The sequence below is a fragment of the Astyanax mexicanus genome, chromosome 2 (genome assembly GCF_023375975.1).
Source record: "Astyanax mexicanus isolate ESR-SI-001 chromosome 2, AstMex3_surface, whole genome shotgun sequence".
NCBI lineage: Eukaryota > Metazoa > Chordata > Actinopteri > Characiformes > Acestrorhamphidae > Astyanax > Astyanax mexicanus.
Window position 1 is genome coordinate 9,213,392 of NC_064409.1, and position 25,099 is coordinate 9,238,490.

At 37.0% G+C, this 25,099-nt stretch overlaps 1 protein-coding gene and 1 long non-coding RNA gene across 6 annotated transcripts in view; both read right to left on the bottom strand.

Moving 5' to 3' along the window:
- Nucleotides 1-4,437: 4,437 nt before the first annotated feature.
- LOC125791614 (uncharacterized) lies at nt 4,438-13,315 on the bottom strand. 5 transcript variants are annotated; one of them, XR_007431363.1, is made up of 12 exons: nt 11,745-12,533; nt 11,431-11,495; nt 11,289-11,312; nt 11,107-11,167; nt 10,938-11,019; nt 9,418-9,577; nt 9,236-9,277; nt 9,092-9,157; nt 6,795-6,892; nt 5,727-5,822; nt 5,556-5,626; nt 4,438-5,320 (listed from the first exon to the last, which is right to left on the bottom strand). It is a non-coding gene; the product is annotated as an uncharacterized LOC125791614 (long non-coding RNA). The 5 variants fall into 5 exon arrangements; XR_007431357.1 differs by having other exon boundaries at nt 9,413-9,577; XR_007431369.1 differs by having other exon boundaries at nt 9,092-9,277; nt 9,413-9,577; nt 11,289-11,315; nt 11,745-13,315.
- Nucleotides 13,316-18,411: 5,096 nt separating this feature from the next.
- The window catches only part of LOC107197295 (deleted in malignant brain tumors 1 protein-like), a 48,820-nt gene continuing 42,132 nt past the window's right edge, over nt 18,412-25,099 (bottom strand). Inside the window, exons 39-48 of the mRNA XM_049474218.1 lie at nt 23,422-23,727; nt 23,252-23,320; nt 21,889-22,197; nt 21,711-21,776; nt 21,244-21,402; nt 21,019-21,114; nt 20,577-20,651; nt 20,312-20,371; nt 20,137-20,196; nt 18,412-20,024 (exon numbers count right to left, since the gene is read on the bottom strand). Of these exons, the coding sequence (XP_049330175.1) occupies nt 19,999-20,024; nt 20,137-20,196; nt 20,312-20,371; nt 20,577-20,651; nt 21,019-21,114; nt 21,244-21,402; nt 21,711-21,776; nt 21,889-22,197; nt 23,252-23,320; nt 23,422-23,727 (1,226 nt within the window). The 3' untranslated portion in view covers nt 18,412-19,998. The remainder of the gene's footprint in view (nt 20,025-20,136; nt 20,197-20,311; nt 20,372-20,576; nt 20,652-21,018; nt 21,115-21,243; nt 21,403-21,710; nt 21,777-21,888; nt 22,198-23,251; nt 23,321-23,421; nt 23,728-25,099) is intronic.

Below are 25,099 nucleotides of genomic sequence, written 5' to 3' on the forward strand. Positions count from 1 at the left end.
TGCATCACAGGACATACTCTCCATACCAGGACATGTATGTAAAATAAATTACAGGACATTGAGACCTTGCAGTGCTGAGATCATAGGGGGAGTATGATTTCGGCAGGCATAAAAATAATGCTGCCAAAATTATACTCCCCCCATTAGAAGCCCCCCTGTTAAACTCAGAGTGAAATCCATCACAGAACATACTCTCCATACCAGGACATGTATGTAAAATAAATTACATGACCTTCAGACCTTGCAGTGCTGAGATCATAGGGGGAGTATGATTCCGGCAGGCATAAAAATAATGCTGCCAAAATTATACTCCCCCCATTAGAAGCCCCCCTGTTAAACTCAGAGTGAAATCCATCACAGGACATACTCTCCATACCAGGACATGTATGTAAAATAAATTACATGACCTTCAGACCTTGCAGTGCTGAGATCATAGGGGGAGTATGATTTCGGCAGGCATAAAAATGATGCTGCCAAAATTATACTCCCCCCATTAGAAGCCCCCCTGTTAAAGATAGAGTGAAATGCATCACAGGACATACTCTACACACCAGGACATGTATGTAAAATAAATTACAGGACATTGAGACCTTGCAGTGCTGAGATCATAGGGGGAGTATGATTTCGGCAGGCATAAAAAATAATGCTGCCAAAATTATACTCCCCCCATTAGAAGCCCCCCTGTTAAACTCAGAGTGAAATCCATCACAGGACATACTCTCCATACCAGGACATGTATGTAAAATAAATTACAGGACATTGAGACCCTGCATTGCTGAGATCATAGGGGGAGTATGATTTCGGCAGGCATAAAAATAATGCTGCCAAAATTATACTCCCCCCATTAGAAGCCCCCCTGTTAAAGATAGAGTGAAATCCATCACAGGACATACTCTACACACCAGGACATGTATGTAAAATAAATTACAGGACATTGAGACCCTGCATTGCTGAGATCATAGGGGGAGTATGATTTCGGCAGGCATAAAAATGATGCTGCCAAAATTATACTCCCCCCATTGGAAGCCCCCCTATTAAAGATAGAGTGAAATGCATCACAGGACATACTCTACACACCAGGACATGTATGTAAAATGAATTACATGACATTTAGAACCCTGCAGAGCTGAGATCATAGGGGGTGGGGGTTAATTTCGGCAGGCATAAAAATATTATGCTGCCAAAATTATACTCCCCCCATTTGAAGCCCCTCTGTTGAAGAGTAAAATCCATCACAGGACATACTCTACTGCCAAAATTATACAACCCCCAATAAAGCCTTTGGTATGTATTGTTTACTATACAAGGAAAGATAAGACACCAAAAGTGAATCATTCATATGTTAATGCAAAAGATGAACATCATTTTAACAAGTTATCCTAGTGAATGTGAAAGCTACTAGCATTTCAAAACAAATCTATTTACATAAATCTGCTACTATCATTTTTAGGTTCAGGCGACTTTGTTATGCAGTAAAGTGTGAACTAGAATAAAAAAAGTCTGCGTATAGTGCAATGACACACCGTCGGCTGTGTTTTCACTTCACAGTTGTGGATTAAAACAGTGTTTAATATGTAAAACTCATCTTTATGACTAAAAAGCATGCTGCGAGAAACATTGTGTATAGTTCCTTATATTAAACTGACCTGGTTTACCCAAACTAATCACAATGAGAGTCCTCGTTTGGCTTTTGATTACACTGTGCTGTTTGATGTGAAGGAAAATGAAAGATAAAGCGTAATTAACACACAGAAGTGACCAAAATCGCGAGTCTCTTAGTTGCGCCAACAAGTTAACGTCATGCGCGCGCCCGCGAAGGGGAGTCGGATTCTGCGGGGAGTCGGATTTCGGCACAACACCGGATTAGAGCGAAGCAGCGCGAAGGGAGCTCTTTCAGTCCCGGTGAGTAATTTAGCTAGCTGGCTGTTTTAGCTCTCGGTGAAGCGCGGTCTTATTATAATACTAAACTACAGCGTGGTGAGACTATTTAAACTGAGTTATGGCGAATAACGCTGTAAGATAGCTTAAAGCTAGCGAGCTACGGTGGAGCTGGCTAAGCTAATTAGCTTAGCCAGCTCCACAGTAGCTCGCTAGCCTTAGCTTCAGTTAGCCCGATTACCTGCAGCAGCTGCCCGTTCAGAAAAAAAAAACACAACCAGCGCTGTTTAAGAGCTGCTTCACGAGCTTCTCTCCCAGCATAGGGTGTGTTTTTTTTTTTTTTTTTCTCATTCAGCAGCTGCTTTTAAACCACGCTGTAGTTCAGTAATAAGATCGCGCTTCACCGAGAGCTGAAACAGCCAGTTAAATTACCTAACAGGACTGAAAGAGCTCTTCTCCGTTCTCCGGTCTAATTTGGTTTATTTAGATTTAAGTTAGCAGTTTGTTCCCTCTAGACAAAAAATAAGAAAAAAAAAAATAAATAAAATAATATAAAAAAAAAAAAATAATAATAATAATAATTAAAAAAAAATAAAATAAGGGGTGCGCAGTCCGCGCATGCGCAGTGGACCGAATTTTTTGCGGTCTTCTGCGCATGCGCGGCCGCAAAATTTGGCGCATGCGCAGTAGACCGCAAAAAAATCGGTCCACTGCGCATGCGCCAGATTTTGCGGCCGCGCATGCGCAGAAGACCGCAAAAAATTCGGTCCACTGCGCATGCGCGGCCGCAAAATCTGGCGCATGCGCAGTGGACCGATTTTTTTGCGGTCTACTGCGCATGCGCCAAATTTTGCGGCCGCGCATGCGCAGAAGACCGCAAAAAATTCGGTCCACTGCGCATGCGCGGCCGCAAAATCTGGCGCATGCGCAGACTGCGCACCCCTTATTTTATTTTTTTTTAATTATTATTATTATTATTTTTTTTTTTTATATTTTATTTATTTTTTTTTTTCTTATTTTTTGTCTAGAGGGAACAAACTGCTAACTTAAATCTAAATAAACCAAATTAGACCGGAGAACGGAGAAGAGCTCTTTCAGTCCTGTTAGGTAATTTAACTGGCTGTTTCAGCTCTCGGTGAAGCGCGATCTTATTACTGAACTACAGCGTGGTTTAAAAGCAGCTGCTGAATGAGAAAAAAAAAAAAAAAAACACACCCTATGCTGGGAGAGAAGCTCGTGAAGCAGCTCTTAAACAGCGCTGGTTGTGTTTTTTTTTTCTGAACGGGCAGCTGCTGCAGGTAATCGGGCTAACTGAAGCTAAGGCTAGCGAGCTACTGTGGAGCTGGCTAAGCTAATTAGCTTAGCCAGCTCCACCGTAGCTCGCTAGCTTTAAGCTATCTTACAGCGTTATTCGCCATAACTCAGTTTAAATAGTCTCACCACGCTGTAGTTTAGTATTATAATAAGACCGCGCTTCACCGAGAGCTAAAACAGCCAGCTAGCTAAATTACTCACCGGGACTGAAAGAGCTCCCTTCGCGCTGCTTCGCTCTAATCCGGCACTACTGCTGCTGGAGGCCCACCGCTCCGCCTGTTTTACTGCCGCTGTTTTAAGACTGAGGGGCTTTTAATGAAAACAGAGTAAAAGGGAAACACAATAAAGAGCAGCGCAGCGGACCTTCAGCACCAGAGTGAAAAAACACTAGATTATTTGACCCAAAATTACACCGAGGGTTTAACCTCCTGCATACTCCCTGAAGATCCAGAAGAAAAGGGCGACCGTCTTGTTGTTACTGACTGAATCGGGGAAGACACGACCATTCAAAACTAGGTGTGGGGGCTACGGTGCCCGAAATGTTTATTTAATTTTTTTTATATATATATATATATATTTTATTAGCACGCTTATGTAATTCAGAGTAAGTATAATAATTAACTATGAACAGTTATTTTAAAATAATATTGTTATATTAAATCTCAGACCCCCGCCCCGCCCCCCCCCCCCCCTCTTGACTTTGGTTTCTTCCAAAAGTCACAGCTGAACTGCTGATGAGAAAAAAAAACACACCCTATGCTGGGAGAGAAGCATTAGTATAGCTTGTCTAACCCATTTCTTAACGTTGGAAATTGAACAGCACACTTAATTTTCTCTCAGCTCAATGAAAGGCTGGGTTTAATGGTTTAAACTATTAGTCTGCTGTATTTTAGATGTGTTATTTTGAGATTATTTATTGCTAACGTTCATTAAAACAACATTTATGTTTTGTTATATTTAAATTTATAAATAAAATTATGCTTAACATTATAATGTTTAAAGCAACTCTGATATATAAAGATAGTGAGACAAATAAAGCCAAGTTTCTAAAAACACATTTCTACTGCAGTACAAATTAAAAAAAATAAAAGCTCAAGGCCAGTAAAAAAAACAAAACAAAACAAAACATACAGTATACTGGGAGGCTATCTTGTTAACCAGCTATTGATCAGCAAAGGGACGTCTTAGCAGGGCTAACATTACTGGCTTTTAGTATCCTAGTTTTTCAATACTTTATAGTTCAACTGTTTTTTTTTTTTTTTACCTATGTCTGGATAACTTTTACAAGAAGAGTGTTTATAATTGGGCAAAAAAGGCTGTTGTCCCTGAAATGTCCAATAGAGTAGGATGGTGAATAAGGGGCTCTGAATGCCAGTGCTGAGACACTGATGTGAAGGCTTAAGAAAACATTAGGAAAATAAAAAAACAGAGTCAAACCAAGCACTGAAATGTGAGTGTATCATAAAGGTATATATATTATTATTCATTTTTTTTGGTACAAATTAAACATTAAGAAAAATAACCAAAACAGACCTCTTAAGTTAAGTATAAACTTAAGAACTTAAGAAAAAGCATTTTTGTGAATCCCCAGTTTAATATTTTCCCTCTGATTTTTGACCCAGCCATCCATTTGTACTGACAGCAGCAGATAGTGTATATCAATTCTAGAATTAAAGTTTGTGTTTATACAGTTTGTGTTCTACACAATTACATAGTACATTATTTTATTTACTATTATAAAAGCTGCACATTTGAGATTTGATTTTAAGCCTTTTATATGAGAATGGCACTGACAGCGCTTCTGAAAAAGGTCACCTCTAAAACTGCTGATTCTAAAGAGTTTAGAGTTGCATGCCCACCTGTAAGACCAGACTTTTTACTTCTAAAAAAACAAGTCACTCAGATCTATCCTTAAAAACAATTGCAGAAATTCAGCAACCCAGATATCAGTTGTTAATTCAAAAAAGAGACAGACAAGACATTAGTATTTATTTCAATACATGTGTACTACAAAAACATGTTTCTGCACACATAACCACTGGTCACTGAAAGACACGGTCACACCTTGTAGATGTCCCAGGTTTTGGACTTACGTGGGTTGTCCAGTTCCTCCCTTAACAGATAGAGCCTGTTTTGGGACCAAAGCATTATAGATTGCATTCAAGCAGCAGTCCATATGATTTTTTCTTTTACATTGAAAGCAGTAATGTTACTAAACTGAGAGGGGACAAAATATCAAAATATTCTAATTAATGAATTAAGTGGCCTGGCATTTTTATATATAAAATCTAAAACCAGAGTGGTCTGGTAGGTAAACAAAGCCAGTGTCTGCTTCTGAGGACAATGGACAGCAAAAACCTCACCTGTTGTTCTCTACAAATGAAGTGTTGAACCAGAAATAGAAAGGATAGTCCTCATACCCCTTTGGACGACCCTGGGCATAGAGAACAATAGAGAAAAAACATTTTGCCAAACAACTGGAAAAAACGATGTCCATAAAATCATTCTTACGTTACAATAGATTGGGAACTTACAGCCCTGGATTCAAACATGACCTTAACATCACCACAAACCACTGGCCCTTCCTGTAAGCTGATCACCACGGCATTGTTTTCAGTATCTGGGAACACCTGGTAAAATATGAGAACACAGTATATGAGCGAACAGTAAAATAAACACAAAGGAACATAAGACAAACATCTGAAAGACCTTTCCCAACAATTACAATGTGATTTATGTTTTTAGTGGGCTGCTACTGTCTTTAAAGGTTCAATATTATGAGCTTATTGAGTATTTAAAAGTTGTTCTTTAGTACATATTTAAAATATGATTTGGGGTTAAGATGATACCGATTCACAAACACTTTCACTAGTGTATGTATGTACAAAATCTTTTAATAGTGTATGTAAGGCTGTTTTTTTCACACTATAGTTAGTTTGCTCTGGTCCAAGTCAGGTAATTAATTGATTCTCTTGGAGCATTTCCCTCATGGTTTGTTGTTTTAACAGAGGATAAAATTCAAGCTCACCAAAATGAGTCACAACAATCTTTGTAATCTCTTTGGTTGTTGGTCAGAGCTGTCTTGGCTGGGAGCAAGAAAGTAAACAGATTTCTGTGCAGTTTAACATGGAACAACAGCAGAGGTGGCATGTGTTCATTTGACTGACTCCACATCTTAAAACTGACAGAGTATGCTTGACAGATGGGTTGGATCAAGGTCAGATCATGTTTTCATCACAAACAAACCAATTCAGAGTTCAGACCAACAGTTCTCAGCAGTCTCATTGCAGTTGTGATAACTGTACTCACCACCCATGTCCAAACAAACAGCACTACACGTAAATATGAACAGTTTATTTTGACAAATAAAAAAATGTAGGTGTGAAATCACCCTAAACTACTAAATCATTTAGGGGTTGTGGGATTAGCCCACTTCACATGTCTGTTCTGGATATGCCATATAGCTCTGGTTTTAATTAGGAAACCACTGTGTTTAAGGTTCACAGTTTTTCACTTTTTTGTACTGAAACTACTCTTGTCATTTGACTATGAGGAAGTAAATACAGTTTTATACTCTAGAAAACCTTTAAAAGTTAGCTTACCCTACAGTTCGTCTGCGTGGCACAGACACACTGGAACACCTGCTCTCTTTTCACTATGATCCGCACCTTCAGATCACTGCCATTGCCCTTTCCCACACCTGCACAACAAACACAGCAATACCCAGGAGCATTAAATTACATAACCAATATACATAACAGTGCAGTCACTCTGAAAGGAGCAGACTGACTGCAGATTTTAATTGGAACTACACAGGAAACATACACTGCCCCCCAAAAGTACTTGATAAGTCAGTCTCATTTCTTTATTTCTGCTTTAGACTGAAAACAAATTACACCAAAATGTTTTCACTAGAGCAGAAGAAAAAAAATCAATTGGCCTCAGTGTTTCAATACTTTTGTAGGAGAGTGCAGACATACAGCTCTGGAAAAAAAGAAACCACTTAAAAATCTCGTCGACAGCGTCTACTGTCGAAATTTACTAAACCTCATGCAATTATTAAAAGATCTTAAAATTGTACAACATTCTACATCTATATTTGGTACAAAATATATTTGGCTCATTGTTAAACGGGTTACCAGAGTAACCACTCGACAACCACCTTAAAGACCCTAGCAACCATCTGGAATACAACTGCACGGAAATCAGCTAGGAACACATCTGGAATATAAAGTAGCCATGTAGCAGCACCTTAGCAGGAAGTGGGAACCATTTCAGCAGTGAATATTATTAGTACTGTATCTTTAACATTGAATTCCATTTAATTAACTGTGTTCTGTGTCCATGGTTTGGTTTCCCAAACAGAGATTGAGCCTTTCATTTGTAGCAGAGATGGAGAGACACTAAAAACAGAAAGACAGTAAAAATAATCAAAATCTTGATTAAATACTTTTGCTAGTTTTAGTTTCCTCACTGTTTCCCCTGATTGTTGCAGTCACCAGGACAGTCATGTGTGAACTGTATACCTAAATTCTTACACACCTGCCTAAAACAACTCCCTCAAACAGAATTGCTTTAGGTTTCTTCAGGTTTATGACCCCGTGTAACACTTCTCTATAAAAAGTACAGAAGTACAAACTGTAGCTATGCAACAAACCTTTTTCTGCTTTTATGGAGAGTAAAATATTGGTCACACAATTCAAGTCAAGTCAATTCGGAAGCAAATCTATTTGAGACAACTAACTTCAGTTAGAAGTGACTGCATATTGATTTTTGCCCAGGACTAACAAAGTGACTATAAGTGTCCAGCAGATTTTGGCTATATCACCCACGGAGTTAAGCTGCAGAGCAAACTTCAGACACCCAACATAAACCCTATTGTGAAGCGATTAGCTTTATCTATGGAGTAATGCATTTTTTCTTCATGACATCAGGAAAATACAGTATTCTTTGCTTAAATGACTCAGGTGGGAGCAGCTAATCATTTTACGTATTGCATTCCCCATCAAAAACATGTGATAAGAATATTATAACCAACTTACAGTAAATACAGAAATACAGTAACATGTTCATAATAAACAGCTCTGGAAAAAAAATAAAGAGACCACTTTAGTTTCTGAATCAAGTTTCTCAGATTTTGCAATTTATAGGTATATGTTTAAGTAAAATGAATATTGCTGTTTTATTTTATAAACTATGGACAACATTTCTCCCAAATAAAAATATTTTAATTTATAGCATTTATTTATTATATTTAGAAAATTATAAACAGCTGAAATACCAAAAAAGATGCAGAGCTTTCAGACCTCAAATAATGCAAAGAAAACAAGTTCATATTCATAAAGATTTCAGAAATCAATATTTGGTGGAACAACCCTTTAAATCACAGTTTTCATGCATCTTGGCCTGTTCCCCTCCACCAGTCTTACACACTGCTTTTGGATAACTGTATGCCCCTGTTGCAAAAATTCAAGCAGTTCAGCTTTGTTTGTTGTTTGATGGCTTGTGATCTTCCTCTTGATTATATTCAATTTGGTAAAAATTGGTAAAATCAAAGAAATTGACCATTTTTAAGTGGTCTCTAATTTTTTGTATGTAGGCAACAGGCTATGCTACACAATCACTTGCCTAAAGCTGAGAGAAGCTCTGCACCTCTGAGGAGTCATGTGGTTCACCTTCTGAATTTGACTGCTGTATAAAGCATGCACCTGAGATTTGCTATACCCGTGCCATGAAGGAAGAAAAAAAAAAAAACTCCTCAGCTAAAATGTATGTGAATCCAGTTTGGATATGGCTTTAGACATTCAGCTGAACAACTATGGTGATGGGTAAAAATCAAATCAAATACATATAGAAAACATTGATGATGTCTTTAAATCAGTGAAAACTTCAGCATCACCTTTGCCTCCTTTGCAGTGGATGGCAATGACATTCCCTCAAACTGGCAGTGTAGTTCAACATGTCCCTGAGAACACAATAACACAAAGTTCAATATGTGAATAAGAGCTTAGGTTCTCTGCCCAAACCCAACCCAAGGTCTGACCTGGCTCGAGATTTCCCACCACTTTCCTCAGGTCAGGTCGGGCTAAAGAAAATAATATAGTTATAAGTTATTTTCATTTTATATAAAGCTATGAATCACAATATAGCAGAAACAAATCAAACTGTTTTTTAAAAAAAGTTGCACAAGTGCAAAGTGCACACTGTCCATATTACGCACTTCACCTGCCGCTGCGCTTTCCTCCAAATGTGCTGGCTGCTTGGCAATGCTGCATCAGCAGCAGCTCGAAAAGAAGCGGTGGCTGACTTCACATGTATCGGAGAAAGAGTGTGCTAGTCTTCATCCTCCTGGTGTGTTGGGGCATTACTAGTGATAGGGGGAGTCCTAACGAGTGGGTTGGGTAATTGGTTGTGTAAATTGGGGAGAAAATGGGAAAAAAATATAAATAAAATTATAAAAGAATTTATTTTCTTTTCTTAAACCATGTTATATTGTACTAGATTAGAGGAAAGTCATTCAGACATTGTTGTAGCCTAATGTTTAGGCCTTTGGATCATTGTTTGCATTGTTCATGTTTTAATCTTTTGGAGATCTGTACTTAATAATTAATAATATTTTTCTTAAATAATAGGTCTTATTCATTCTTCACTCAGAACGAAAATGTTTTTTAAAAGCTCAGTTTTAATGCTCTACTTACTCAAAAAATGTCAGGTTTAATTCGGGCTTTGGCTCAAAATGACAGTGTATGGGGCAGGTTGGGTCGAGCTCTAATGTGAATCCTTATACTGCATTCCATCTGAACTAGGAATTCAGAACTGGAAATTTCCAAGTTCTAAGTAGAACATTTCAACTGGAATAAACCCACAAGTTCAGAACGCAAGATGGCTGCACCAAACATCAACAGTAGTAAAAGCAGTAGTATTATACAGTTCATTAGCACGTCTAGCTGTTCATGTTTCCATTGTGTGTGTGAATGTGCGTCTGGTATCGCTGACAATGCAAAAAACTATAACCTGGGACATAAAATGTGGGACATTTTTTGGTTACATTTGCTATAAAACACTGGTACATGATGCACTGATGTATTAATCAGCTCAGGCCCATTTCAAACACTGATAAACATTTCTAAGGTTTAACCTGTAAACAGTATTTCACACTTTCATCAAACATGATATAGAATCTTCTGTTTGAAACTTTGAACAGAATCAATTTTTAAATAAACTAATTTGGCAGATATCTGGCTGTCAGGGAATATGTTTAGGTTGTGTCTATATTGTGTAGATTCTTTATTTTTTAACAGCTTTTAAATGCATCTGTTTAAAATGTTGCCTGCTTGTCACCATTACTGGTAATTTACTTGCATATATATAACCAATATGCTTCCCAAAGAGTGGAAGAGAGCAAGAGCTTAATTACAGCCTAAACACCTAGATTTTTCTCTGTGAATTTACAGTTATATTCCATCTGAAACTCCAATCAAGTTATCAAATTATTTTTTAAATAGCTTTTCTCAGTCGGTAAACAGAGTCGATAAACGGAGTCGATAAACAGAGTCAATAAATGGAAACACAAAGATCACAAAGAATAAATTTGACTTTGACTTTGTTTTTTTCCAAAACTTATCCAGGCCTGAAAATGACTATTTTCAAATTCCTTGACTTTTCCAGGTTTTTCATGACCCTGTTGCACAGTGCTTCATATACACCAGAAGAAGCATTTGAGTAAAGTGCTGCTCATTACTTACTCTAATGACGGTACGTTATGGTCGTCAATCATCACTCGTTGCACTCTGTAATGGAAGAACAGTGGATCGTAGCCTTTTTGACCTGAAACAAGACCAAAGCTATGCTCAGCACCACTCATTTATTGAGTGTCTCCAGCAATATAATATAATATTATATGATCTAACTTACTGCAGAGATTGTAAACTCTGTAATGATCGGGATGCTTTGTGTCCAGAAATATGGCAGCTTCCTAAATACAGCAAATTGTAACATTGTTACATAAAAATCTGTTTAAATCAATTATTCAGCTAAAATAATTGCCTTCTACAGACTTTTCAGTTTTATTTTATTTTATTAATTGTTAAGCTTACTTTTATGGGATTTCTGTAGAGTGCCTGCTTTCCAGGTGAGGGAAAAGACATGGCAACAAACATTATTAACTATTGGATCCCAAACCATAAGCAGAAAATCTAGATTCAAATAAGATTACATAATTAGGTAAAGCATCCCAACCTGTGACATAGGTGAGATCCAAATCAAATCCATCCTTTTTGTTACCGCCTTTTGTTCTCAGATACCTGCAAGATTCACAAATGCCACAAATCAGCATACAAACAGTAACTTGGGTGTTTTGATGGATTTTAATAATTTTCCAACCTATTTCCAAATACATCAAAATGTATAATTTTTTTATTTAATTCTCTCTGAATCATGATGAAATAATCAAACTGTAATTAAGTTTAACATTTCATTAGAATCTATATGAATAATTGATATAATTTAATTAAAATAAAAGAAAGATGGCCAGCACCCATTTAGATCCTCACCTTTCTTCTAGTGACCTTCTCCAGATCTTTCTTCTGAGAGGCCAGACGAAAGACACGCACCAGGATAACTATCCTCAAAGCCCTCAGGAAGCTGACCACCCTGTTAATGATAGAGAAAATCACATGAATAGCTAAGAAAGAACAACATGTAGATGAATAGTTTACCACATCATCTGAACACAGCATTTGTTCTTTGCATTGTATGATAATTTAATGATGAATGGACTAATCTGCGTCATGAAGTAGCTCCGTAAATTAGCAAACTAACTTACATAGCTAAGCTGTTTTGGTTCTACTGTCCCCAAACGCCCCATAAACTCGAGCCACGAGACTCATATAGCTTTCATTGCCAAGATTTTACCTGCTATCACTAAAGATTAATAAAATGAATACACGTTAGCCCCGTAAATCCACCTAACGTGCAAATGATCTTAACTCCAGCACGAACGAGTAACGGATTAGTAAACACGCAGGTAACCCTGGCTGTTTCTGAAAGAAAACTTCTCCTCTGTCTATGTTTATACAGCGATGGTTTTTGTTTAAAGCTGGGTTTGTTGTGCTGGATATTTGCTGCAATATTATGAACTGAGATCAACCAGAGCTAACCAGTGACTTTAAAAAAACAAATAAACACAGCTGTTACTGGACTGAAGGTGTTTTAAATATATTGTAGCGTCCGCCTGGACTCTGAAAGAAGGACCGAGTAGGCAGTTTAAGTCGCTTTATTGACTTAACTTAGAACCCAGGTTGCTGTAGGCCGCAACCACGCCGAAAAAATAGTGTTGTGTCGTTCATTAACGATTCGTTCGAATGAACGAATCATTTGAGTGAACGAACTGAATCCAATCACTTCCCCAGCTGATTCGTTCATTTCTCAGTTCAGTAGTTGAGCTCAGCAGCGACCCCACAGGCCGGCAGGGGAACTGCTGTGTGGTCTGTGAATCACTGAATCACCGGCGAATCTGGTGGCGGAGACTCTCATTGCGAGGAAACTTGCTCAATGCTCAGTGATTCCTTCACTCACTGAACTGTTATCAGGGCTGGCGCTCTCGAGAAAGAAAAACAAGGTTGAGGCCTGGTAATAGTAATAATAACGTATATTGTTATCGTGGTTATTTTTTTTTATAATATTATTACTATTAGTAATAATAGTTGTATAACAAGCATATTCATAACCAATAGACAAAGTTTCTGAAGTAAAGGGCATAATGCCACCTTTATCATGATGATCCTGTTTGGATTTAATTTGTTCTGCACCCACAACAGTGAGCGTATGGATGTGTCTTTGTTTTATTTATATGTATTTATTTTAGTTTTTTGACCTTTTGTTTTGCACTACAGTTAGGCTATTTATTTTCAATTTGATTGCACATTGAAGTTGATACTTTCTTCTGAATGTAAATTTTTTATGTTAATTTTGCTCTTAATGTAATATCTATGTTGCAGAAGTTCATACTTATTTTTTGTATTATGTTTTTTGTAATGTGATTTATATATAAATCACATTACAAATAACATAATAAGAAAAGTCTACCGTTTTTTTTACAAGTGTTGTAAATATATATATATAAATAACAAATATTGAAATATGTAACTAAATGTTGGGTTTATTATACGATATCGTATCGTGATTATGCCCATCACTACGAAAAATAACAAAAGGCTAGTGCTAACTGGTTAACTCTAGCTCTCACTCTCAGCACACACTCACGGGCAGCTCTTCTCTCTCTCTCTCCCTTCACACACACACACACACACACACACACACACACACACACACGCTTTCCTGCTCTGCCCCTCCCCCTACCCCAATCACAAGCCCAGCACAGAACAGAACAGTGAATTCACAGTGAACAGAATATAAAAGCAGATTCGCTACAATATAGCTAATTGTTAAGAATTTAAAGATTAGGCTGCTGAAAGCCAGTAATGTTGACCCTGCTAAAAAGTCCAGCTCGAAATCAGAAGAAAACATTCCCTATACTCCCTATATTTAACGATCTAGCCTCCCAGTATAAGGTACGTTTTTTCTGCTTTTGAGATGGATTATTTAGTAGAGAGTGTAAATCTGTACTGCAGTAAAAGTGTGTAGTTTCATAAACTTGGCTCGACCTAAATTTGGCTCACTATCTTTATAGGTCAGTTGCTTTAAAACAAAGTAATGTTAGCATAATGTAATGGAAGTGTGACTATTTTCACCGGGTAAAAGAAGCTTTTTTTTAACACAGGGGGACTAATTCCATCCCTTAATTTAAAACTTCACAGTGCAGTTTACACTACACTGCAAAAAAAAAAAAAAAACTAGACATAAAATATATGCAAATCAAGACAAATATATGTGTATTAAGCAAAACAAATCTGCCAATCGGGTAAGCAAAATTTTCTTAGTAACATTTCTTACAAAAAAGCAATGGCAAAGTCTCAAAATGAGTGAAGTAACACCTAAATCAAGCAAAAAAGTCACTGTTTATGGACACAAGAATAACTTGATTGCTGCTTGATTGTGCTTATTTTGAGTTCAAATTACTTAAAATAAGGTACAAATTCTAAGTAAGAATGATTAAGATAATTATCCCTAAAATAAGCAAAATAATCTAACACTTACACAATGCTTAGTAAGACAAAAAGTCTTATCAGAGAAGAAAATAAGATTTATTGCCTTAAATTTAGATAATTTCACTTGCTAAGATTTAGTTTTTTGCAATGTAATGACTGTGAACAACTTATTACAATATAGATAACTAACTACCTATGTAGTTATGTATGCATTAGTATGGTACCTAAGCTGTCAGTCCTCTGCTATCCTGAGAACTTCAGAATAAAGATGAATCATATATTTCAGCAAGTTCTTAGATTTTAAAATGCTATTTTATTATACACACACACACACACACACACATATATATATCATATCCATATATATAATGAGAGTACACCAATTTAGCTGTAAGTGAGTAAAGGAGAGATTCTAGTTGAGAAACTGTTAAAATGAAATGTAGTTTTAAGAATGTCAATTAGCAGTATTGCCATTTTATCTCAGTTTTGGTTGTCTTTCATTTTTGCATCATCTGAACCTGGGAGTTGTTCTTTAAATTGTCAATATGTCCATACATACACCTTGTTTTAAATAGCTTGTGCTTAATTTAAATGAAACAAAACTTAAAAGCTGCTGTTTTAATAAATATTAGCAATAAATAATACACATCTAAAACAGTAAAACCATAAATGTAATACATACTTTTTATTTGACTAGACTAGGCTAAAATGTTTTGTTGACTAAATGACTAAAGTGTGACAAACTATTATACGTTTTAGTCAAAAGACTAAAACTAAATTAAAGTCACCTGTCAGAATGAATGCTGGACTGTATCTGTACTTGATTTTAAATACTTGTCATTCTTAATTCTCTGTTCTGAACATTTTCATCCAGGCTTGCTTGTTTAAAAAAAAATAGTTGTTTTACTAATTCTATTATTTCATCATGATAGTGTGTATCCTGCAGTAAAGTTATTTATTTGGTTACTTTTTTGACATTTCTAGTTTAGTCCATTAATTACAAATACAGGCAGTGTATAACATGGTATGAGAGAAGTGCTGAATCAGGGGTTTGCCCAGGATCCCATACAAGCTAAAAGCAGTGTATGTTAATGAGACAAATGTATGAAATATGGAGAAGCTCCTCTGACCACACCTGACCCTCCCCTCTACCAAAAGCAGCTGCTCCCATAACCTCCAAAGGAGAACCACAGCCCAGCTCTCGACACACAACCTCTGCATCCTGCTGGTTAAAGTCAGCATCACACACTGTGAACCAGCTCTCTCCATGAAGAACCTCCACTCTCCCAGAACAGTGAGATCTGCCCACCAGTCTGACTCCTAAAATGTGTTTTTAAGAGCAAAGGGAACATGTACGTTAGTATTAACACACAGCATTGGGAGGGCTGGGAGGTTAATTTGAATAGGAGGGAATTAAACTTATGTGGCAGTGATTTTTATATTTTGCACTTTTCATTAACTGAAATACAAGGATGTTAAAAAACAAAATCTATTATAATTCTAAACCAAAGCATTTAAAACCACCTCTGTAATAATCCATTTATTAAGTGTATGAAAGTGAATTTAGGTTCAGGCTTAAACTTTTCATGTTACAAAGAAGTTTTTTTACAGGGGTGTATATAAAACAACTAACAGTTGTTTAATTCATTCAGTACATTCCAACACAGGCCTCATCACATTTGTTTACATCTCAGTGTAATATGTTTTATTTTTTTGCATCTTACCTGCACAAACAGCACCAGCGTCTTCATCATGATTACATCTCTGTCTACCCCAATCATAAGACCTACAGTTCTTCAGTGAAGACTCTGATCCAGCACAGTTAGCATATTCCACCCAGATCGGTCCTGATCCTGATCCAAAGCGAGCTCTCCGTGGTGCATCTATGGCTTCCCCACAGCCCAGCTCTCTACACACCACTGCAGCATCTCTCATATCCCAATAGTCATCACACACTGTTCCCCACTGTCCTCTATGAAGAACTTCCACTCTCCCAGCACAGCGGCTCCCACCATCCACCAACCTCACACTGCCTGTGTGGAGAAAAAACAAACACACTGATAATCAGAGAATAATTTCACTTATACTCAAATGATAATACTCAAATAAGGCTGAAATACAGTTTAGACCAAATCATAACACCTTACTGGACATCAAACGCTCAGATTTAGAGATCATAAGAAATCAGTTCACTAATTTGTACTTCTATAGCAATACTAAAATGAGCTGACAGGATGATAGCAAAGTGTAATCACATGAATGTAATATGAAAAAGTAAATATATACTCTATATAGTTTATTTAAAGAGTTCTCACATAATTCTTGTTCATTTACTTATCAGAGACACCTGCTCAGTTTGGAGTTAGTGTTTTTAATTGAATGCCACATTATGCAACATCATTCAGCATGTCTGGTTTGGTGGGGGATCAGTGATGGTCTGGGGAGGCCTGTAGATGCCCAGGCCTCTACAGGCTAGACAACAGTACCCTGCCTGCTCTTAGGTATTGAGATTAAATCCTTGAACCCATTGTAAGACCTTATGCTGGCGCAGTGGGTCCGGGGTTTCTCACGGTGCATGAAAATCCCTGGCCTGATGTGGAGAAAGTAGTTTAGTTCTTCGAGGATAAAGGAATTCATACCATTCACTGCCCTTTCCAACAACATCCTAACAGAAAAAGAGGCCAGTCCATACATACAGTTCACAAAGTTAGTGTAAAGATGCTGTGTGTGTGTGTGTATGTATATATATATATACCAGTATATTATACTTACCAGATGTGATGAGAGTGACAGTGGTCAATAGGAAAATTAGTAGAACTTGGATGTCCATCTCTTGCACACACACTGCTCAACTCAGCAGCAGAACAAGCTTCACCTCTACTCAGCCAGATAAGACTCAAGAACCTGAGTGAGAGAGAAAGAGAGAGAGAGAGAGAGAGAGACCCCACAGCCACCAATCACACTCACTATGACCTTATTAGAAAGAGGAGAGGAAATCATCAAACATTTTCAGTGACAAATCAGAAGAAGCATTTTTTTATTTCTCCATATTTTTAAAAAGCGTCAGCACTAATTAACACAGCTCCACCTCCTCGTGTCTGTGTGTGTGTGTGGGTGTGTGTGTCTGTGGGCAAAGGAAGGTACAAAGTCAGCAACCTTCTGGAGACAAACTTCAGAGAGAGTAAACACACAAAATACAGCATTAAAGCTGCACCTGCAGACAGCAGATCCAAACACAGATAACATCCACCATGAAGATAAGTCACAGTTTCTTTTAACTACACATACAAACAACTTTTTTTGTGTTTCTCATGCTTTTACAGAGTATATAAAACTAGTTTTAATCCTGATTACAGAAACTCTGATTAAGTGTGGGAATACTGTGGGTTCCCTGTGAACTACAGCAAGGCTGGTGAGCGAGTGGTGGACCAAACGAAGACGGTTTGTCTGCGCTGTGAGGCGGGTGTAGGGTATGTTTGTGGAAATGCATCTAAGGATGCACCTACTACTCTACTGATCACAGCTGTTCCAATCACAAAATAAAAGTCCTGTTCTCTGGAGTATGCACTCGTGAGCCGAACTTACCAAGTTCGTTCTGACAAAGTACAAGAGTCCAAACTTGCTTAATCTATAATGAGAAACGGGCCGACTCTGGCGCTGCCAGGGACTTGTGAGCCCATGGGACCACAAGGGTGGTTGAGAAAACCTTTATTCTCTCTGTAATGATTAATTTATTTATCTAAAACAGTATGAAATGCATTAATTAACTGAAACATGTTGCTCAGTGTGGTTTTAAAAATGAAAAAAAGAAGACACATTCTTTATAGGTGTGAAAAAAAAAAATCACACTTTATTACCATACTTGCTATACATCATTGTTGGTATTGATTCTTCTTACATCTTATTAAAATATATGTGAAACAAATGTAACCACTCCAAAGATGAATGCTTTGCAACATATTTTGTACACACATACATACACATACATATACACACACACATTTTATATATATATATATATATATATATATATATATATATATATATATATATATATATATATATATATATATATATATATATATATAAACATACATATATTTTGTTTTCAATTCAGATAGCAGAAACCCAGCAAAAATGAATAATATTTGTTAAAAAATGATAAAAAAGATACCTAAAAACAATTTGCATGTTTTGTTCCCCTATTTATAAATATCCTAAAGAAGAACTAATAGATAGAAAGATAGACCCACTGACCTTTTCATATTATGATGCCAAGTACAAAGCGCTGCACTACAAAAGCAATAAATGGACAGTAAATTTTTTTTTAACCCTTTCTGTGAGGCAATGCTATTTTGGTTAATTGTATTAGGTAGGTGTGTTGCTATATTTAGAGTTAAAAGGACTGGTAAAAGCTTCTTAGCAGTTGTAAAAAACTGAAATAAAGCAGAAATTCCCAATTCAGCACCATGGAGAGTGGGGAGAGGGGATCTTTTCTAAAACTCCTAGAAATTTCACCTTAAAAAGCAAATGAAATAGAAATATATCAATAAAAAAACTTTGTACATATTAACCCTGGTTGAGGAAAATCAAAAAGATTACTGCAAAGCTGTAATATGGGGACTAGTTTCTTTAAATTTCTTAATGAAGGGAGCTCACAAATGCCCATAATATGTAAGCAGCACTTGATGCAACACACTCTAAAGAAATCTGCATTAGTTCCCAGCCCATAGTATAAAATAGAATTTTAAATGATTTCACACATGGAGAGATGAGGAATATCTTTAACCGTGGCTTCTGTGGCTATATGTTTTCCATTTGATATGCAGAAGAAAGCTTTTTCCTCTGGAGGATTATTAGGATATTTTACTACTATTTAGCTTCACTTTTATATTTACTACATTATTTTGTAATCTAGATAAAACAAACGTGATGTTAGCAAGAAGGAGTGTTCAGGATTTTCTACACAGCCTTATCTTGCTGTTAGGTAAGTGTCGGGGCCCCTCTCAGATCCACCGATGCCACATGAACACCTGCTGCTCTGTGGTTTTCTACGCTGAAAGCGAACATTTCAGGTTTAACTGACTAATAGATGTTTATCAGCAGGACTAACATGGTGTACTACATATACTATTAACCACACCTTTCCTTTGCAGGAGTTTAAGGAAACAGTGGCAGAAATGAGCAAGACAAAATGTTTTAGTTCTATGAGATAAAAGACAGTGTCTCTGACACACCTCGTAACTGATGTAAATAAATTAAAAATGCACATTATTGCGGTTATTGCTGCAATAATACCCATAGTTATTCTGTGTATAATTGACAAAAATGAACGAGATCTTGTAATGGCTACCTTTGGATAAATTTCTTGCTGAAATGCTGAGGTCAGTAAAAGAAAAGTATCAGTGGAAGTAAAATATTAGTTTCTCTTCATTTTAATTATAGAGTACAAATCGCAAAGTCTTGCAAATTGAGTTTAGACAGAAGGTCTTCTAAACTGTGTATCAGATCCATATAAAAAAAAAACATGGAAAAAAGACACTAAATATAATGTTAAAAGTAAGTACAAAATGAAGCAAGAAAAAATAAGAAATTAAAAAAATATGATAGAATAGTATTTTATAATTAACTTTGCACAAATGTGACTTCCTGAAAAATCACATTGGTTTTGTCTCCACTTCCATCTGCTTCACTCTTTTTAAGTACTCTCCACATCATCATAATCTAAAATTTAAAAATAGAGTAGTAATTATATATTATTATATTTTAAAGATTGTATGTACTATTACTATTATTATTATTATTATTATTTATTGAAACAATATAAGAAACAAACCTGCTGTGATGTGTCCAGCAGTAACCTGCATGACATCATCGTAGATCTCCAACATGTTTTCTAAAATAAAGTGAATAAAAAAATAAATAAAAAAATAAAGTGAACATGACTATTATTATGGATGTTTTAGTTTTTAAGGTTAGGATTTGGTCACTCATACAGTAACTCTACAGACCTATCACAATGTTTGAGTTTTGTTCCACAATAACATCATCGTAATTATCTGGTTCTTCCTCTGGAAAAGAACAGAAATAACAAAATTCTTAATGACTGATATCTGATAAAATAGCTTTCTCTTATAAAATTGCTACCTTTATACATGGGAAAGTTGAAGAAATATAAATATATATATACAAATATACATATATATATTTTTTTTCTGCAGAGACGCAAATAGGCATTAGTGATAAGGACAGATTAAAAAAAAAACAGAAGCACACCTGCTGCACTGTCAGGTGTATGTCCAGCAAAAATGACATCATAACTCAACTGCATTTCCTCATTATCTGCTTCACCTAAAACATAATAAAATAAACTGATATTACTATTATATATATTCAGTTGGCCTTTTATTTCATTTACATACATTTTATTCCTAAAACTATCTTACACAAACTCACAGACTACAACATTTTATCTCCAAATGTGTAAGTTTACTTGTTTACTTAATGACATTATTCATTGGGAAGACAAAACAGATAAATTGGTGTAATTTATTAACAAAGGAAGAACATCTACTAAAAAAACACTACTAAAATATAACACAATAAGAAAAGAGAAAAAAAGAGTCATCTGACAAGTATTTGATTGACTGCTACATTATTTCTTTAAAGACAAGACATTTCTGCTTTGAGAGAAAAAAACGCTTCACATTTTACTCACTCCTTTTAGTTGAGACAGTAATTATTTTAGGGATGAGCCTGGTGTCAATCTCCTCATAGACAGGCTCAGCTGAAGTCTTCCTCCTCTTAGAGATCACTGTGAGAGAGACAGAGAGAAACATGGAGTCAGTTCAGTAGAAGAGAAGACTGAAGACAGATTGAAAGATTAATGATGATTAGAGAAAGTACAGAAAGTGGATTTTAGATGATCTCAGAATCCCCCTACCTCTCCTGAGCACTCTGTTCTGATAAAACAGCACAACCAGAAGCACTAAGGCCAGGAAGAGCACAGATCCCAGAACCAGGAGAGACACTGGATAGATGGAGGGAACAGCTGGTGGAGGAGTTTGTGGAAGTATGATTCTTCTTGTCTGTGGTTGAGAATCTAAAAAACAAATATACAAAATGTATAGGCAATTTATACATGAACACAGTCCTTTTATTGGATGTGAATAATTTTAATATTAATATAATTAATATTATGGAAGATGACATATGAAACGTCTATAAACACAGAATGATCTAGACAGACTGGTGCAAAGCACATACAGACTCTCACTATTGTTACTTTCTATCCTTCCCAAATACATTACAATTATTAAATGATGGAAGTGTGTGACCAACATTATGATCAACAATAGTTACCGAAGTTGCTATCAAGCCTGTTTACAATGGAGAAAAGTGGTCCCTGACCTTGCAAGACAAAATGTCCCATCTGTCCTCTTTTATTATTTAAAGGCAAAGTATGATACAGGAAACCTAGCGAGTGAGCATAAAATAACAATGTGATGTAAGTATTTTTCTCAAGCATGTGTAAAGTTTCTGTAACAGTTAGGAGGCAAATATATTCAGTTGTGTCTGCTCCTCTGACCTTCACAGGTGACTCCAGCACTGTGGGAGCAGTCAGTGTGGATCTTCAGGGAATGAGGACAGTCCCACAGGTGAATCTCATTCCCTCTACACTTCACTCTGTTCATCCAGATAGTTTCTCCACCAGAACCTTCAGCAGCACTTCTATTAGCACTCAGCGCCGGCCCACAACCCAGCTGCCTGCAGACGACCTGAGCATCCCTGATGTCCCAGAGATCACCACATACAGACCCCCATGTTTTATTATGATACACCTGCAGCCATCCAGAACAGCTTCCTACTCCTCCCCTCAGCCTCAGAGGAATGTGCTCTACAAACACACCATAGAGGGAAAAAAAATGATTATCCATCAAAGTCTTACAAACATTTACAACAGTCGTATATACTGTATGATGAAATATGTTCTTATAGAGATGTGGTAAACCACAAAAAAGCATTGTAAGATGAAAAGTATATACAAGCAGAAGAGAGCAGGAGAAAAAAAAACAGAAGTAGCCATGGTAAAAAAAAAGCACTTACCTTGTTTTACCGTTTTAGTTGAAACAGTTGATTTTTTTAAACTAATATTTTTTTTAAATAAGATATTGCTTCTAATAGAGTGTAGTTTGTCTGTCTTCAGCAAGCTGTCTGTTACACCTGTTATTTCCACCACTAGGGCTGTGCCATATCGTATCAAACGCAAAAAACGATACTATACCCTGAAATATCGTGCCATATCACCCACCCCTAATTATCACATCAGGGCACCACTGGGGTTGCTGTTTTTATCTGTCCAATATTATTCATTTTACTTTAATCCTCGATTATATAGAGTGCATTAATAGTATCATGACTTTCTTGATCACTGATGTCTGTTACCATCTGATAAAAAGTCTTGTATTTTTTTATATCGTAGTTTGGGGGGGTGCCATATCATATGCAAAAACAGAATTTATTTTTTATTTTGTTTCAGTAGTGTATTTTTAAAATAATATCTTTAATTCAGTGTTTTGTCATATCACCAAGAGTACTGTTATCACGATAAATGCCATGAAATATCGTGATATTGTTTTAGGGCCATATTACCCACCCCCATCCACCACACCTGTCCTGTCTACACCTGAATTCCTCAGACTTACATAGACACTCTGATGGACTCCATTACCCAGAATCCCTCTCTAAACCTTTGTTAAAAATATCACTGTAGAAGTATTATCTAAAATATGTTAAAGTGCAAAAAAATATGCAAACTACAAATAAAACAGTGCGAGCAAAGACAAGAATTGTTTATTAGTGAAAGCATGCTGGCAGAACATGCAGTCAAAAAGAAAGAAAATGTAGTTTATCAAAGACATGATCATTTTGATAATGATAAGTTTTCTTACTTGAGCACTGTCTCTCATGAGGAGATGAATCACACAGCCAATTTGTCAAATCTAGAGTATTTCCATTCTCTGTGGTAGGACAAAAAATCAAATATTATGAAATTTCAATTACAAACTACAACAGTTATAGCATTCTTTAAAGTCTTTAACACCTCATCATATCTGCCTACCTGAGCAGGTAATGCAAGCAACCTCATTGCGATTATCACACCTGTTCTCCCCCCAGGAAGAAGATGGACAGTGCCACAGAGTGGAGTCATGTTTCCTACATTTCACATCATCCAGCCAGTTAGGAGCAGATTCTACTCTTGCTTTAGACCAAGACTCACTGCCAGTTCTTCCACAATTCAGCTCTCGACAGATCAATTTTGCCGTTTCATCAGTCATCCCATTTACACACACATTCCCCCAGGTTCCATTATAGAACACCTCCAGATTCCCCTCACAGCCCTCAGTCAGTCTGATCTCTTTATACTCTGGTGGGAGAAAGATAGCTAGCTTGTTATGCACATTGATTTAAACTTGCAAAAGTTTCTTCTTTAATTATTCAAAATGTACCTCCAGTTGTACATAGACAGGGCATTGGTACTTGATTACAAGATCATTACAAACTGAGCAATTCAAGATACGAAGTACCTGAGCAGATGACTCCTACATCATCCTTGTGTCCACATTCATCCTCTCCACACAGCTGATATCTGCAGTTCCACAGAGACGCCTCGTTCCCCTCACACTCCACCTCATTCAGCCATATGTTTCCAGTTCCAGATCCAAACCGGGCTGGTACCAGATCACTGAGGGCCACTCCACACTGCAGCTGTCTGCAGAGCACCTGCGCATCCTCAATATCCCACAATTCATCACTCACTGTCCCCCATGATCCACTGTGGAAAACCTCCAGCCTTCCTGCACAGTCTCCCCCAGAACCAACCAGCCTGATGGAGCTGTGGACTGTGTTAGATGTACCTAAAATTTACACAAATACAAAAGATGTTTTCAAACTCCTTTCACAAGATATGTGTTGTGTATATGTACTCAAATTTGCCAAATAATTATTCTCAAATGTTCAAAAATATGGATAATAGAGGCACTTTTGCATGTTATCATACATACAAATAAAATTATACATATATTAACTGTGCAATGCTTACCAGAGCAGGTGATGTAGAGCTGTTCTGTGGAGCTGCATTTAACTGCTTGTGAGCTGCTGCAGTTCCTCAGATGAACTTCACTCCCAGAGCAGTTGAAACCCGTCACATTCATGTAGCTGTGTTCAGGACTGGATGAAGAGGAGCTGGAGATGTTGAGTACAGAACCACAGCCCAGCTGTCTGCAGACCACAGAGGCCTCAGACTCACTCCATCCCTCCAGCAGAACTCTCCTCCAGTCCTGCCTGAAGAGCACCTCCACCTCCCCCTCACACTCCATCCCTCCAGACAACCGCACTCCTCCCTCATGAGACGCCAGAGAGGAACCTAAAGAGAAAAAAAAATATTACTTGGCTTAAAATGAAGGAGTAATAAACTTTCAGTTATTTATTATACTGCAACTGTAAGAACTCACCACTACAGATAACTCCAGCATGCTGTTTATGAGAGCATGCAGTTCGACTCCATGATGAAATGGGACATTTTGACAGGTGTGTTTCGTTTCCCTGACAATCAAACACATCAGCCCAGATCCGGCCACTCCCCTCCCCAAACCAGTCTGACCCCAACACAGCCACAGCACTCCCACACTTCAGCTGAGCACAGAGGACACTGGCAGCTCTCATATCCCAGCTTACATCACACACTGTACCCCACTCACTGAGGTACTGGAGCTCCACTCGACCAGAACAGGAATCTG